The 17,918-nt window shown below is 41.9% G+C and overlaps 1 protein-coding gene across 9 annotated transcripts in view; it reads right to left on the bottom strand.

Moving 5' to 3' along the window:
* GPSM2 (G-protein signaling modulator 2) overlaps positions 1 to 17,918 on the bottom strand; it is a 40,916-nt gene that overhangs the window by 20,584 nt on the left and 2,414 nt on the right. For 2 of the 9 annotated variants that reach the window (XM_014534656.1, XM_014534654.1), the window contains exons 2-4: positions 2,565 to 2,786; positions 1,761 to 1,896; positions 1,312 to 1,454 (exon numbers count right to left, since the gene is read on the bottom strand). In XM_014534656.1, coding sequence (XP_014390142.1) covers positions 1,312 to 1,454; positions 1,761 to 1,896; positions 2,565 to 2,785 — 500 coding nt within the window. In that variant the 5' untranslated portion in view covers position 2,786. The other 7 variants (XM_014534651.1, XM_014534649.1, XM_014534648.1 and 4 more) reach the window with 7 other exon arrangements.

Below are 17,918 nucleotides of genomic sequence, written 5' to 3' on the forward strand. Positions count from 1 at the left end.
TTACCATCGCACCAAAAAAATTAAGATACCTAGGAATAAACTTAACTAAAGAGGTAAAAGACCTCTACTCAGAAAACTACAGGACGTTGAAAAAAGAGATAGAGGAAGACATAAACAGATGGAAGAACATACCGTGTTCATGGATTGGTAGAATCAACATAATTAAAATGTCCATACTACCCAAAGCAATCTATAAATTCAACGCACTTCCCATTAAAATACCAACGGCATACTTCACAGATCTAGAACGAACTCTCCAAAAATTCATCTGGAATAAAAAAAGACCCCGAATAGCTGCAGCAATCCTGAGAAAGAACAAAGTAGGTGGGATCTCAATACCAGATATCAAGCTGTATTACAAAGCCACTGTTCTCAAAACTGCCTGGTACTGGCACAAGAACAGACATATAGATCAATGGAATAGAATAGAGACCCCAGAAATCAGCCCGAACCAATATGCTCAATTAATATTTGACAAAGGAGGCAAGAACATACAATGGAGCCAAGGTAGTCTCTTCAATAAATGGTGTTGGGAAAATTGGACAGATATATGCAAGAAAATGAAACTAGACCACCAACTTACACCATACACAAAAATAAACTCAAAATGGATAAAGGACTTAAATGTACGACAGGAAACCATAAAAATTCTAGAAGAATCCAAAGGCAACAAAATCTCAGACATATGCCAAAGCAATTTCTTCACTGATACAGCTCCTAGGGCAGTTGAAACTAAAGAGAAAATGAACAAATGGGACTACATCAAAATAAAAAGCTTCTGCACAGCAAAAGAAACCATCAACAAAACAACAAGAAAACCCACTGCGTGGGAAAACATATTTGCCAACGTCATATCTGATAAGGGCCTAATCTCCAAAATTTATAGGGAACTCATACAACTTAACAAAAAGAAGATAAACAATCCAATCAAAAAATGGGCAAAGGATCTAAATAGACACCTTTCAAAAGAGGACATTCAGAAAGCCAAGAGACATATGAAAACATGCTCAAAGTCACTAATCATCCGAGAGATGCAAATCAAAACAACAATGAGGTACCATCTCACACCTGTCAGAATGGCTATCATCAACAAATCAACAAACGACAAGTGCTGGAGAGGATGTGAAAAAAAAAAGAATGCACAGCAGACCCCCGGCTGGCAGCACGACTCACTCGTAGAGATCCACGGCGGCCTGCAGAGCAGCGCGCACCTCCTCGGGGAAGTCGCCCGCGTCCTGAGCGCCGGGGCAGTTGAAGCTCTTCCCTTTGGCGTGGGTGCACAGCAGACCCCCGGCTGGCAGCACGACTCACTCGTAGAGATCCACGGCGGCCTGCAGAGCAGCGCGCACCTCCTCGGGGAAGTCGCCCGCGTCCTGAGCGCCGGGGCAGTTGAAGCTCTTCCCTTTGGCGTGGTACACGTTGCCCAGGTTGTAGAGCGCTCTCGCCTCTCCCACCTGTGGAGACGGCGCAGTGTTTACTTTCACCTTTTGCACCCGGAGGGCAGGTGGTGCAATGCCTACCACACACTCTGCAATGTCCGGGACCTCATGGCCCAGAGGAAGGTTATGCTGGCCACCCACACAGGACCCAACAATGGCCGCCAGGACGAAGGGCCTCTCATTGTTTACTTTCCCCTCTACTTAATCATTTGTATGGTTCTTCTGTTTTCTATGAATATTTTCTTTTTTGGTATTAACTTGATTAAATGATTAAACAGAATTAAAACACAAACCAATTCAGTGAAAATGTCCCCTTTTTACCTTGTCGTTAAGTTCTCTGGAAATATCGAGGTGTCGCTGACAACAGACTACGGCTTCGTCAAAATTTCCAAGAACTTTCAAGGTGTTGCCCAGATTACCACTCGCTTTGGCTTCCCCCAGCTGGTCTCCAATCGTCCTGAAAAAATAAATAAATAAATAAAGTAAAGCACTTAAATCTAAAGTGGCCAGAACACAGTTTCCCTAGAGGACAACTAATGTGCTTATGTAAGAAAGACCCATTAGCCTTGAAACCTACTTTGAATAAAAATTTAAAACTTACATTTTTGTACTTAAGTGTAATTAATTTTCACTCATTTAATTAAACTCTAGGGTCATTTCACTATTATTCATTCAGTTACTTAAACTCAGCCTAAAGATTCATTTTAAAATGCAATGCTATTTCATTAGAACTCACTCATTCAGTTAATTAAACTCAGCCTAAAGATTCATTTTAAAATATATTTTTATTGATTTTTTACAGAGAGAAAGGGAGAGAGATAGAGAGTCAGAAACATCGATGAGAGAGAAACATCGACCAGCTGCCTCCTGCACACCTCCCACTGGGGATGTGCCCGCAACCAAGGTATATGCCCTTGACCAGAATCGAACCTGGGACCCCTCAGTCCGCAGGCCGACGCTCTATCCACTGAGCCAAACCGGTCTTGGCTAAAAATTCATTTTAAAATGCAATGCTATTTCATTAGAACTCACTAAATGTATTCAATTGGTCTTTTAAATTGAATACAAATATCATGAAAGTGACCATTTAGGGAGAAAGGACATTGAGAAGCTTAAGCCAATCACCTTGCAAGAGTGAGATCGTGATGGTGGTATTCCAGGGCTTTGGCGTAATCGTGCAGGTAGAAGTAGGCGTTGCCCAGCTGGCTGTAGATAGCACTGAGGGTCTTCAGGTCCTCGGTTCCCACCTGAACTGCGGCTTCAAAGAAGGACACCCCCGCGCGGCAGTCTCCAGCCTTGCACAGGCGCTCCCCCTCCAAGGCCAGCTCCAGGCAAGAGGCTTCCATTCTACAGAATGACACAGACAGTCACATCCGTCAGCACATCAGGGCTGCCATGGCCTTCCCTTCCATACGCCATGCAAGTGTGGACTGTGGCTGCCCCTGCTCAGAACAGCTGCCTCCATAACTGAAGTGTCTGTGCGTGACTGATAAACAGTAAGCAGTTATTTATGAAGAGGTCACCTGCCTATTCAATGTCTCTGAGTCTCAGGTCTTTTATATGGAATAGCTAACTATTTCTACATGGAGCCCATTTTAATGCCCCCCCCCCACACACACACACACATACACACACAGCAACCCACTTTACCAATGAGAGAACCTAAGAGTTCCCTAAACCAGCGGTTCTCAACCTGTGGGTCGCAACCCCTTTGGCGGTCGAACAACCCTTTCACAGGGGTCGCCTAAGACCATCCTGCTTATCAGATATTTACATTACGATTCATAATAGTAGCAACATTACAGTTATGAAGTAGCAACGAAAATAATTTTATGGTGGGGTCACAACATGAGGAACTGTATTTAAAGGGCCAGAAGGTTGAGAACCACTGATAAACCGTTAGAGTTGTGGCAGACTTAGAGACTTCCTCAGGGAGATGGGGTGCCTGAGAAAGTGAACTCCCACAACTATACTCTTCTCGATCCAGGTGTCCAGGTAACCTACTCACCTGTCCATCACCCTCCTCCCATCCATCTTTCTCACACACTCACTCTCCTTCCTTTTCCCACCACCACATGATTACTTGTACTTAGGAAAATAAAGGAGCAAAATGTCTTGATCTACAAGGCACACGCCATAAGAGCACTAAGTGTCAAGAAGCTACACGTTAGAAAGCAAGGCTTAAAGATTCACAGAAATTCAGTTCTCAGTCTGTCACTGAATTTAAGTCAGAAGAATTAAGTTAACTAACTACATCCAGGGAGAAAAAGCAACGATACTTTGGATTCTAATCCTAAACATGAGTAGGTGTCGCTCACCACTGTGTTTCTCCAACATCTGTCACTTCTGCCATGTCTACGTTCCAGCTATCATTCCCTTAAATGGCTTTCTATAATTTGGCCAACGTCCTTCAAATGGCACCGTCATTAAAAAAAGACCTAGCTCATCCAAAGCAGGACTGTGAACTGAGTCTGATGTGACACTAACGCTTGTTTTCTCAAGCACATTAAAACACACATGTAGCTATTGAGACAGAGAAGCAAATAAAGTTCCCATGTCCCACACCTGGCATGCGCGTCCCCCTGTGGAAGACTGGTTTAGCTCATCCGTCTTGGAGCTAAACCACAGAATGGAACCCACGGGGATTCGCTTTCAGCAAGTCTAACCGGGCGCTGGGCTTGGTCCTGGCTACAAATGAGGCCAAAAAGAAATCTGGACCAAAAAAACCCCACAAAACCTGAGGAAAAAGAAAAATCCGGACCAGGGGCAGCGAGCCCATTTCTGGTGCAAAGCCCCCCTCTGGCTCAGAGCCTTACGTGGCCACCTCGGACGGGTTGGTCTCAAGCTTTCCATCAGGAATGTATTGTCTTATGATCCAAGGGAGACATGATGCCCCCTCACCCATGGAACTAAGCAAAACAACGCAAAGGACCCTCTGCTACCACTTCGCTTCAGCAGCAGACAAGCCAGTCAGACAGGAGGGACGAGGGAAAGCACATGGGCGTCGGTGACATCAGAAGCCAGACGTCGTTACATTTAGGCCACTTCAAATCACAGGTCTCTTTTTGTCATTCACAAGTGAAAACTGCCCTTTGGAACCATATTTTTGAAAATGAAAGAGTTCCTAAAAGAAAAAGTATTTTGTTTAATGTTTATGAGGTTACTGGTATAGTATTCTGTGTGTGACAAGAAGTGAGTCAGCGAAGTAGTAATGTGTAAAAATGTGATTTTTATGAAAGGTCCTTTCGCTAGATGAGGTGCCTTAACTAGTTGTCTTTGTCTAAATACCGAAACCACTGAATTTTAAGAATTATCACAGGGAAAAAAATTAGAAAATATATTTTTACATATAAAAAATATTAATTTTTCTCTTAAAATACATTTCATTTTCAGAATTAAGCTATCATCTGTTAAAGTGTGTATACATTTTTAGGGACACTACACACTCACACAGTGCAGTTTCACTGCTAGGAAATGTGTACATAATAGCTCCAAGCATGTAAATAAAAAAGCTGTATGTAAAAAACACAGCCCACTCAGTGTCCCATCGGCAGGGTACTGGTTAAGGAGTGCCCTGCCACCAATCAGTGGGATACTAATGACAGCCCCTATTTCAGGGCGAGGGTCCCACACAGCACACCAGCAGCTCAGGGCCAGGAGGCTGCTGACCGGAAGGCAGGGAGAAGGCAGAACCAGGCAGAACGGAAAAATTAGAAGCTCGTCACAGTGTCCGCATAAAACAGAGAAGCATCTCCGCAGATCAGTGTCTTCACCACAAATACTGACCTCCTGCGCTTAAACGTACACAGTGTTACACTGAGCCGTCCGTCCAGAATTCAGTGGTTCTCAACCTTCCTAATGCCGCAACCCTTTAATACAGTTCTTCATGTTGTGGTGACCCCCAACCATGAAAGTATTTTCGTTGCTACTTCATAACTGTAATTTTGCTACTGTTATGGATCGTAATGTAAATATTTGATATGCAGGATGTATTTTCAGGGGTCGCGACCCACAGGTTGAGAACCGCTGGTCCAGATGACGGTGCAGTGAACACAACCTGGCTAAGGGCTGAGTGGTGTCACACGAGCTACATTTTCAAAAAGTGTTTTTGCATGATTCCCGTTAGAAACAGCGACAGCAGCTGGCTGGGCGGCTGCCCTTGAGATCCACGGAGTGAGCTCCCCAGGAAGGCACTTCAGTCCCTGCGCCTGAAAGCAAGACCCAGACACTAGCCTCTGGTTCATTCCCAGACACGTTATGGCTCGTGCATCTTATTAGAAAGAAGCCAGTATTCTGGCAAAATCTCCAAGACTTCAATGAACTATATCTCAGTGCAAAACAGTCAAGGCAGGTTGGTTTGTAAATATTTTAGAAGATCATTAAATAGTAACAGAGAAAGTAATTTAATATCCTCTCAGTCTCTGCGAGAGAATAGAATTACTTCCTTTGTTTACCAGTTGGGTTGAAAACAAAGAAAACACCCAGAGTAGAAGGCAAACCAGGAAAACTCCTCTCCATTGAAGCCATCCCACAGGTTCCTTTGTTCTCCCCCAGCCCTGCCTAATAACCATAAATAATCGGAAATGTTTTCACTTTTGCTGACTGACCACTACAGCTCTAAGTCCTCATTTTCTGCACAACCTCACATTTTCATTTTTCCATTTTAATATTTTAATATTATTTTTAACTTTCCTTCCATGCTAGGTTTTTTTCTCTACCTTCTTAATTTTGGTTTCTTGAGTTCATAGTACATCAACGAGAGCAAAAGAGGTTAGATCACTGATGCTGCCTCATTTTAGAAGATTTAATGCGGATTATGTCCAAGTCTGACTCTCTCTGCAAAGGGCTCACACACTATTTAAGAAGAAAGACTCAGGACTTGAGACTCACAGCCAGCCTGCTCTGCAGCGTCTCAGGCGTGCTCTGTCTCTGTGGTTGTCGAGTCTCCAGACCTCAGCTCCGCCCCGTGTGTGCTCACTGGGCACCAACATTTTCCATGGCCAGTCCTGGCTTGGCCCCACAATTTCCATCCATTCAATTTGCCACATTATCTAGTTATCTAGTTTATTTTGTAGAAGGGAAAAGCAGTGCAAAATCATCTTGATTTACATTCTGATTGTAACTTCGTTTTAGAAGTGATTTTACTACATATTATATCAAATTCAATTCTCAAAATAACCCTCTGAGCTAGGCCTTACAGAGGGGAACTGTCAGACAGTGGAAGTGAACTTCTCAGGCTCATACAGAGGCAAAGCTGAGAAATGAAATCCATCTGTCTCCGAATCCAGTTCTTCCCACTACTTCACGTCACCACAAACTATTTTCAGAAAACAATTTTATTTACTTATTTTTCATTTAAAAAAACCCGCACCCGAGGATGTGCTTTTATTAATTAGAGTGAAGGGGCACACCGCTCTTGGGAACCTTTAGCAAGACCGATAAGCATCTCACTAGGTTCACCTGATGGCTGTGTCCAATGAAGTTCAATGGACATTCCATCGAGGGAACTGAGCCGGAGGACATGCGAGGCAGGGCTGCCCTAAGGGAGCGAATGGCCAAACAAGGAGTGGCCAGGGAGGAGGACACCGACATGCTGATGTGAGCAGACACCTGCATGTTGCCACATGGTGCTGAGAGCCGCACGGGAGCACAGAGAGGGGACGCGGTTTCCAGGAGGAGAGGTCTCCAAGCCGGCTCTTAGCTGCTGGCGTGGAGCAGCACGACACACTCGGGGAACAGAGCTCAGAGCGCCAGGTGAGGCCAGAAGTCAGGGTGCAGGGACAGGCAGAGGCAGACAGCGAAGACCCGCGGTCCATGTAAGCTCGCTCTGCCTGCAGGGACGAGGAGCCACCTAGGGATTAGCTCTGTGGATCAGACTGAGGCCTCAGGGCCGATTTAAAGGATGGACTGACTCCAAGAGGATGAGAATGGGGGTCTAGAGGAAGGACGAAGGGGGATGACGACAGCAGTGGGGACGAGGGGAGCGGGTCCAGATGGGTACATGAATCTGAGCAACACAGGAGGTAAACTGGCAAGTCTCCACACTGGATACAGCGCGGGAGGAGGTTTCTGGAACTATGCCCCAAAAGGTGGAATGAGGGCAATCCATGTATTAAAAGCTCATTTTAATCATGTTGAATGCCTTCCGTTTTCTTTTATTTGAAACTTTTTTATTTTTAATAAAGATGCCCTCCCCTTAACTGTACAAACTTGCTTGCCCCACGCCCTAGCATGAGCCATCCGCTCCAAGACAGTCCCCCCGCCTCCTAAACGTGTGTTAACACAGCAGAGACCTTCACTCCTTAGAGATTTTGAATGTCCACTGCTGAATGTTCTCGTATTTATTTAACATTAACTTGTAACTGTTTCTTTTTCTGGTGTTTTTTTTGGGGGGGGGGAGTGGGTTTGTTTTTTTGTTTTTGTTTTATTTCACTGATTTCAGAAAGAGGAAGGGAGAGAGGGATAGGAACATCAATGATGAGAGAGAATCATTGATCGGCCACCTCCTGCAAGTCTCCAACTGGGGCTCGAGCCTGCAACCCGGGCATGTGCCCTGACCTGGAATTGAACCGTGACCTCCTGGTTCATGGGTGGATGCTCAAACACTGAGCCACACCTGCCGGGCAACTTGTAACAGTTTTGATAAAGAAGTTATTGGTATCTAATCACCTTACTAAAATTTATGTCTTCCATTCTAATATTTGTGTTTGTGTTTATTTTACAGTTTAGTGCAATGACCAGAACTTCCAGAATAAATGTTAATAATGAAGCAGATATTCTTGCTTTGTTTCCAAATGTACAGAAATGTCATTAATATTTTATCACTAACTATTAAACTGGCTATTAGCTTATCATGTTTAGAAAAGTACCCACACATTTCAATGTTAATTCCCATTTTTAAAAAAGCTCATTTAGAACGATCACCATTTAAAATTTGTTAACACAAAATTAGGTCATTCAGCTGACCACATTACAAAATCCATCTTTTACTGCCAAAGATTTAGAAATATTTTTCAATTTTATATTTGCATCATAGAAAGAGTTATAAAAATATAAAGTAACTATTGATAAACTCTTCCACAGAACAACAGAAAACAAACTATATAGTATATAATTGGTCTCTACACCATTTTCCTATAGAAAGGAAATAAAAGCTTACAACCACCACAACAAAAGAAAACGTTGTTTTATAGGAGATACTAACTATGGCTGGTATATTTTGAATATTTTCAAAGTTAAATCTGAAATGATCAGAGTTAAATACATATTTAAATAAGGATTAAAAACAACCCAGGAAGAAAGCAGCTCTTACCTGTAACGAACATGAAAAGAATGGTCTTCCCTCATGCTCACCAAACTCTCCTCCATCGAGGCATATTACAAGCTGAGTACAATAGGAAACTATCTTATTCTGGGCTGATCCAGTCCTGTACGATGTAGACTCGCTGCAGAAAGTGTCCGGTTAGCAGAGGAGCAAACTGGCGTTAATGCATGCTAAGCTCCTGCTGCTTCTTTATTAACAGTGAAAGGAGGTCAGTGTCAGGCAGCTTAAGGTTCACTGGGCCCCAAATCCTGGCATCTCTGGCCCTTTCAGCAGCACTTCAGCAACATTTCTGCAAAAGGAATACAAACGCTTTGCTTGAAGTCCTGTTTTCAGAGAGTAACCTGAAGTGATCCCAAGCTGGGCCTAGTCACACAGCGCACGGCACAGTCGCCCTCTTGGAGAGAGAGAGAGAGAGAGAGAGAGAGAGAGAGAGAGAGAGAGAGAGAGAGAAGAGAGCCGAGCCTGACTGTTGCCAGGAGCCTCTAAGTAAGGGTGCACATGAGGCTTATTTCAGAGCTACTCTCAAGTTCAATTTTAAACTGGCTTGAAATACAATTTTATGTCATATTTTCTTTTATAAACAAGTATAGAATGTGCATGATATTATCTAAAAACAAAAGTATGATATTTTAAACTTTTAAAAACCACTATTAACAAGTAAAATGAAAATTCAATAATTACTAGTATTTGAACAAATTGATTCTAAACTCTGCAAATTTCTTTCTTCAAAGAAGATATTTGTGCTGACATTTAGGCTATACTTGTATTCATCTGCCCTCAAAGTATATTGTATTTGAACTCATTAAGGCCTTTAAAATGTTTTTATTACTACTGAGTAAGTACAAAGAAAGTTAGGAACTATGTGTATGGTGGGATGACCCAATGAACACTTCTATGCCACCACCCGGGCCAAGATACAGAACAGTGTCACTGCCTTTGAAGTCTCCTGGTACGTCAACCTAATCCATCATATTTCTTTCCCCTCTCAGGTGGTACTGGCATCAAAACAGACACTGAGAGCAATGGGACAGAACAGAGAGCCCAGAAATAAATCCACACTATCTGCTCAATTCATCTATGACAAAGGAGGCAAGAATATACAGCGGGAAAGACAGTCTCTTCAATAAATGGTGCTGGGAAAACCAGGCAGATGCAAAAGAATAAAACTGGACCAGCTTCTTACACCATATACAAGAATAAACCCAAAACAGATCAGAGACTTAAATTAAGACTCGCAACCCTGAAACTCCTAGAAGAAAACATAGAGGCAGTAAACTCTGTGACATCACTCTTAGTGATATTTTGGGGAAAATGTCTCCTCGGGCAATGAGGCTACATCAAAATAAAAGGTCTTACACAGCAAAGGAAACCATCAACAAAACAAGAAGACAACTTTCTGAAAGGGAGTAGGTATTTGCCAGTGACACATCCAATAAGAGGTTAACATCCAAAAAGATAAGGAACCTCATACAACTTATAACACCAGAAAAACCAAACAACCCGATTTAAAAATGGGCAAAGGAACAGAATAGACATTTCTCCAGAGAGGATGCACAGAAGCCAACAGGCATGTGAAAAGATGCTCAACATCACTAATCATCAAAGAGAGAGAGAATTTTTGTTACCGTTAATCCTCATCCAAGGATATTTTTTCCATCGATTTTTAGAGAGTGGAAGGGAGGGGGAAGACAGAGAGAAACATTGATATGAGAGAGACATATTGATTAGTTGTCTCTCACACACACCCCAATTGAGGCCGGGATCAAGCCTGCAACCGAGGTATGTGCCCTTGACCAGAATCAAACCCAAGACCCTTCAGTCTGCTGGCTGACGCCTCTAACCACTGAGAAAACTGGCTGGGGCAGAGAGATGCAAATTAAAACCGCAATGAGATATCACCTCACACCTGTCAGAATGGCTATCATCAATAAATCAACAAACAGCAAGTGTTGGCGGGGATGTGGAGAAAAGGGAGCCCTCGCACACTACTGGTGGGAATGCAGACTGATGGAGCCACTATGGAAAACACTGTTGATGGGATTGTAAATTGGTGCAGCCATATGGAAAACAGGATGGAGATTCCTAAAATAATTAAAAATAGGGCAGAGCAGGTGGAGGGGTCAATGGGTAAAAAAGGGCACATCTGTAATACTTTCAACAATAAAGATGAATTAAAAAAACAAAAACAAAACTAAAAATAGAACTGCCATATGATCCATCAATAAATGAATGGATAAAGAAGATGTGGTATATATCCACAATGGAATATTATTCAGACATTAAAAACAATAAAATGTTGCCATTTGGGACAACAGGGATGGACCTAGAGGGTATTGTGCTAAGTGAAATAAACTAGAGAAAGACAAATACCACATGATCTCACTTATATGTGTAATCTAAAATAAATAAATGAATGAATAAACAAAACAGAAACAGACTCATAGAGAAGATGATGGTGGTTACCCAAGAGGATTGAGTAAGGGGATGGGAATTTTAAATAAAAATAATAAAAATTAAAGGAAAAAAGACTTCATAAAGAACCATTTTAAAAATAAAACAAGCAAGAAGACAAGAATGCTATTCACCATTTTACTGGGACAATTTATAATATGGTTTAACTATACTCAAAAGAAGAGTATCCTCAAAAAAAATCACTCTTACATTACAATCTCCATAATTAACAGTTCTTATCTTAAAATTACTCATTGAACAAACAAGCAATTCTTGATTCAATGATTTGTGTTGTAAGAACTCTCTGACCAATTTAGTAACAATGTGTTCGTTCATCCTCTGCATTGCATGGAGTTAACAAATCCATGTCATACTTTAACACATACTTTATATCTTAGTGCTACATCTATTATATCTATTCGTGTTACTAGTTTAATACTAATAAAATGTGCAACAGATATTAAATTATGAATGGTTCATTAGGATAAGAAAATGTAATGACACGACCAGGAAATGGAATGGAAATTAGAGTTTTGAAAGAATATTAAGAAACCATCAAGTTTAACCTCCAACCTCTATTAAGACTTACAACCTGTAATTTGTAAGGAACACATATATCCTTAATAGCATCTCCCAGGTTTTAAAGAACAATGCTCCAAAACTGCACTGCTAACAAAACAGTTAGCTCAAAGCGTCTTTTAGTCTGACTGTGGAGAAATGAAGAGAAAGCAATAATCTTTTCCATACCCTAGAAATTGACAGAACCATATAGAAAGATCAACTAGTGCATAACTCTGACCGCCTCACACGTAATTACATGATTAGGGAGTCAAAAAGGCCACTCCTGTCCTACAGCCAACTGGACTTCCGGGCACTGTCCAAGGTACACAACCAACGCAAACAAGTCCTAGGCCTGCTTTACTCCATGACAATGACATATTTGCAAATTAGGCGATGGGGGAGAAGGGGGGTAGACAGTTACATTATATCTTTTGAAATACTTTCAACTTATCTAAACTACTTCTGATTCAACTCAAATGCCCGTAACTTTTGTTTAGATTCTTTCATTTAAGTACGTACTTCTAAAAACTGGGAACACCCATCAGACAAAAAAATATAACTGACTTTTCTTGCCTTTAGGTGAGATCATTTAAATTTGTTTAAACTTCTCTTATCCTAATAATTCCTTCTAAGATACAATACTCAAATTCTCCAAATCCCTTTCAGTTGTAATGTTTCAAGTCAGATAAAGGAACTCTTTTTCAATGAGTGTGGCTACATATTGAGAATCAAGAATATACAGGGTGTCCCCCCAAAAAATGTATACACACTTTAACAGCTGAGAACTCACTTAAATTATCACTCCTTTTCAGGTTTAACTGATTTGAAATAATAAAGCCAGACTAAGCTTTAAACAAAGGAAATTTATCCTAAAATGCCCCATGGACATTTTTTATGGGGGATACATAAAAAAATAAAGTTTACAGTATAAAACCAGTAACAGTTGATGAATTGAAGAATCAATACTCAATAAAATGATTCTTGATGTTTACAATTCCATTGCTTTGTGTTATCAGCAGTGCCTTGACCAGAACAGTCACCAGTTTAAAAACAGGCATTGACAAAAAAGTATTCGTTTCAGTAGATTCTTTTACATTTTGAAAATAACTGTATGTTAATAAACACGAATTTTATAATTATTCAAGTGTGTATACATTTTTAGGGACACCCTCTATTTTAAAATGAAGTTCTTTTCTATTAGAATTCAGGGTACAGCTTATAGTAACAAATGCACATCATAGTAAGTATCCTATATAATAAAGAGCTAATATGCAAATGGTTGTCACACCCTCACACCGTCAGGTAGTAACGGCGCAGACACTCAACACTGGGGAGAGAAGAATGGGGACCAGCCAGGCTGCAGTCCAGGAGAGGGACAAGTCGTCTGCCCTGCGGTCCCGGGTGCCAGGGTGCCAGTGACTGCGCCTGTGTCTGCAGCCCGCGAGAGGGACAAGCTGCCCACCCCTCAGTCCTGGGTGCCAGCACCTGCGCCTGCGGCCTGGGAGAGGTATAAGCTGCCTGCCCCGCAGTCCCGGGCTCCATCACCTGCAGCTGTGATCCTAGAGAGGAACAAGCCATCCGCCCAAGGTCCCTTGTGCCTGTGACTGGCCAGAGGAGGGAATCCTGGGTCCTGGATGTGGGGCGAGGCAGAGGCGGTTAGGGGCAATCAGGCCAGAAGGGGAGCAGTTAGGGGTGATCAGGCTGGTATGGGAACAGTTAGAGGCAACCAGGCAGGCACACAGAGGTAGGTTTGGCCTGTGGACTGAAGGGTCCCAGGTTTGATTCTGGTCAGGGGCACATGCTTGGGTTGCAGGCTCGATCCCCAGTAGGGGGCATGCAGGAGGCAGCCAATCAATGATTCCTCCTCCTCATTGATGTTTCTCTCTCTCTCCTCTCCCCTCCTCTCTCAATTAAATAAAAATATATTTTAAAATGAATAAATAAGCCCTAACTGGTTTGGCTCAGTGGATAGAGCATCCACCTGCAGACTGAAGGGTCCCAGGTTCGATTCTGGTCAAGGGCATGTACCTTGGTTGCCAGCACATCCCCAGTAGGGGGTGTGCAGGAGGCAGCTGATCGATGTTTCTCTCTCATTGATGTTTCTAACTCTCTATACCTCTCCCTCTCTGTAAAAAATCAATAAAAATATATTTTAATAAATAAATAAATAAATAAAATAAAATAAAGTAGGATGCCCAAATACCCACTTCTGAATTAACTCAAGTAACTACCCTAGCAGACTGGTTATTTTCTGTCAACTTACGTATCTATAAATAGACTTACTTTTAGATGGACTAAAATATGGCCTGTTGCAGAATCCAAATTTCTATTTCTAGTTACATTTTATCTGAAAGATAGAGTGGAAACGAGATGACAAGTATAAGGAACAGCGAGATGACAAGTATAAGGAACAGCCCGTGCAAAATCCAGAGCAGGAAGGTAAAAGCAGGAAGTTTACACAGAGAAATGTGAGAAGACACAGGAAAAAGCACGGGGTAGTGAGCAAAGTCCAACAAGGAGAAAGTTCAGACGTGGTCTTAGTGTGGAGGCGACAAGAAGCCAGTTAAAGGCAAGAAATATTCTGATATCAGAATATATGACGGATGTGGGAAATTATGTCGGAAGAAAGTCAGGTCAGGCCCGAGAACGGCTGGTACTTGGTTCTGTCGTCGGCTCAGAGCACCTGGAGAAAAGGGACGCAGTGCCATTGGGATGTGAGAGGCAAAGGCAAGCAGTAGCAGAGAGCTTACAAGCTTTCCAATTGTGATCACAGACAGTAAGAAGCTAACGGAGTTTGTCACTAGTTTAGTTTATCACGAAACCAGTATTACAAGAAATGTTAAAGGAACTTCTTTAAGAATAGATAAGAAATATGAATAAGAAAATATAGGAGCGCAGCCAGCATAGCTTAGTGGTTGAGTGTCATCCTGTGAACTTGGAGGCCGAGGTTCGATTCCCAGCCAGGGCACATGCTGGGGTTGTGGGCTCCATCCCCAGTGGAGGGCGTGCAGGAGGCAGCCAATAAATGATTCTCTCTCATCATTGGTATTTCTCTCTCTCTTCCTTTTTAAAATCAATAAAAATATTTTTTAAAACATATATAGGAAAGAAGAAAATTCTCACAGACAAAGGCAAACACTTAGTAAAAGCAGTGGATCAACCAACTCTAAAGCTAGAACAGAGGGTTATAGGTCAACACTCAACCACTGAGCCAAGCAGGCCGGGCAGGAAAGAGATTTCTAGTTAATTATTATAAACACAAAATTCTATGGATATATAGAAGTATTATAATATCAAGGTTATAAAAGACACAAAGACGACTTTAACAAAAGACACTCTAAGCTTTAATCAATGCGAATTACATGTCCAGTGCTTCCCAAGTGGCTTCTGAGGTTACAGGGGATCACAAGAAAATGTCTGCAATCCACAAACATTGACCATTCACACTAAGCCCAACTTCTAAAAAAACAACAACAAACACACACACAAAAAAACCCTACATATATGCTGTCCTTACCCTTTTTGATCTGTATGTACTGTATGTAATCTTTTGTTTATAAATATAAATTTATTTGTTTTTATCTTTTTAGGGCCCACACAAACTATCAGACAAACATGATGCAATTAATAGAAGTTCAAAGAAGTAAAATTTAAAAAAGTCTTATGAAGACATGACCAAACCAGAAAAAGAGAAACACTTATTAGTAAACAATGGGGAGAACACAAGTTTAGAAAAATTGGTTATCAAGTCACCGGAGCATATGGCCCACAGCCACTTACTACTACCCATGCTGGTCAGCCATTAGCTCAAATCAATTATTAAAATGCATATGTGAACAACTCAACAGTGAAGTAGAAAAGTGGTCCTTTCAACTGAGCATTGTTCTTCAGTTAATAAGTGACAATAAATCAGTTCTCTTAACAGGACTTGAACAAAGCAAAATTGCTTTCAAATACACTTTTAAGCAGAAATAAACTCCAAGTGCTTAAATGGGATCCCTAAGGAGTTTGAATTTAGAATTTTTCACAGGAAAATATAACTCTCTTCTTCCAAATGTTACACCTTTCTCTGCAAAAATAATTCTGTTCAACTCAGTAATGTCATAAGGTGATATGGGAAGAATAATTCTGAGTAAAAAAGGACTAAGGAACGCTTTTTGGAAGAAATAAAATCTGTACTGCACCTTGAAGGAGGACAGGCCTTATTAGGAAAATAGAGGAAATGGCTCCAAAAAAGCCAGGAGGAGGGAACACAGAATGTGTACCAGGACAAGCCCATTGAGTTAGGCACAGGGCAAGAGAAGTCAGAGAAGGTACCAAATTATGAGGGACTCTGACTATATATGTGGCTGACGCACATGTTTGGCCTTGCATTTACATAATGGGGAACCTTACCATTTTTTCAGCAAAGGAATAGCAAAGCTGGATTTGTGTGAGGACGATAACCTGGCAGCAACATACAGGGCAGGACAGGGAGACAGGCAAAGACACTGCAAAGCCCTAGCCGGTTTTCTCAGTGGGTAGAGCATCAGCCTGCAGACTGATGGGTCCGGTCGATTCCAGTGAAGGGCACATGCCTGGGTTTGTGAGCTTGATCCCCAGGAGGCAGGAGGCAGCCTATCAATGATTCTCTCTCATCGTTGATGTTTATATATATCTCCCTCTCCCTTCCTCTCTGAAATCAATAAAAATAAAAAATAATAAAAAAAGACACTGCAAAAACTCCAGAAGCAAATTCTTTGCACATAATTGATATCCCACAAACTTTTTTTTCACTTCTTGCCTGGGAAGAACTGAGCTATAAAGCAGCAAAGAATCCTGTAATATTGAGAAACTACACTTTAATATATTTCGTCTCCAAGTAAAGAGTGCATTCATATTCATGTAAATAACTCAGAAAAATCTTATCTTTTTTTACTCTTTTTATAAAGATGATTAAATGCTCGCTTTGGCAGCACACATAAAGATGATTAAAAAGGATACTGAAAATGTTATGTGGTGTATAAGGTATTGAAAAAAAAAAAAAGACAGCAGTTCTAAAAAAATACTGGAAGATTTCTGCCCAGTTCACAACAAAGCACAGCACCTGTAGGCATCAAACAGGACTCTGTCCCTCAGATGGAATCCAGAGACAATGCAGCCTGAGGGGGGCCAGGCCTGGTCGGATCCCAGCAGTGACTTAGTCGTGTCATGGCCTTAAGCTGGTTCGACTCTCAGAGTAGGTTTGGGCATAAACATACTCAGGCAACATGTGTTGTGATGAGACAGGATTTGTTAAGCACCTAACCCAAGGCCTGGCTCTGGTACTTAATAAAAGTACTCCATCGAGTACAGTAGCAATAATCGGAATAGTTACTGTTACTTACTATTATTGTTATTTAAAAAGGACACGGACATTAGACTAGGTTTAGAATAGTCTAAATCTGTGGCAGGTTTTCGATTTTGAAATTCCTGAGAACTAATTACAAAATTTCATCTTTTTAGTAAATCTTAGAAATGCTTTATGCTTAAAAACAAGGCCATTGTAAAAAGGCTATATCCTATCTTTGCTGCCATTAGCCTGGTACCAAGTCTGAGATTTATGTTACAATATAACATGTGCAGCACCGAATGTTGATTAAATAACAGAAGAAAACACAACCGCAGGTCTGGCCGAAGAGGGCTTGCAGCGGTTCTCAACCTGTGGGTCGCGAACCCTTTAGCGGCCGAACGACCCTTTCACAGGGGTCGCCTAAGACCATCCTGCATATCAGATATTTACATTACGATTCATAACAGTAGCAACATTACAGTTATGAAGTAGCAACGAAAATAATTTTATGGTTGGGTCACAACATGAGGAACTGTATTTAAAGGGCCAGAATTTTGAGAATCACTGGAGGGGGAAACGCCACGACCACAGTGTCCCAGGACTTGCACTTTGTATCCGCTCCGGTCCGCGTGTGAACGGCCGGAGAGCTCGCCGGGGCCCGGGGAGGGTGTGGAGGCGCAGGTGGGACACGGGCCCCCAACCCCGGGGCCCCCAAACCCCGGGTCCCAACCCCGGGCCCCACTCCTCACACGGGCCACCAGCAGCGACCTTCCCCGCATGTTGCCGACTCGATTCTGAACCATCAACCCACGCCGCTTCCCGCAGAGGGACA

This window comes from Myotis brandtii, unplaced genomic scaffold (genome assembly GCF_000412655.1).
Source record: "Myotis brandtii unplaced genomic scaffold, ASM41265v1 scaffold131, whole genome shotgun sequence".
NCBI classification, from domain to species: domain Eukaryota; kingdom Metazoa; phylum Chordata; class Mammalia; order Chiroptera; family Vespertilionidae; genus Myotis; species Myotis brandtii.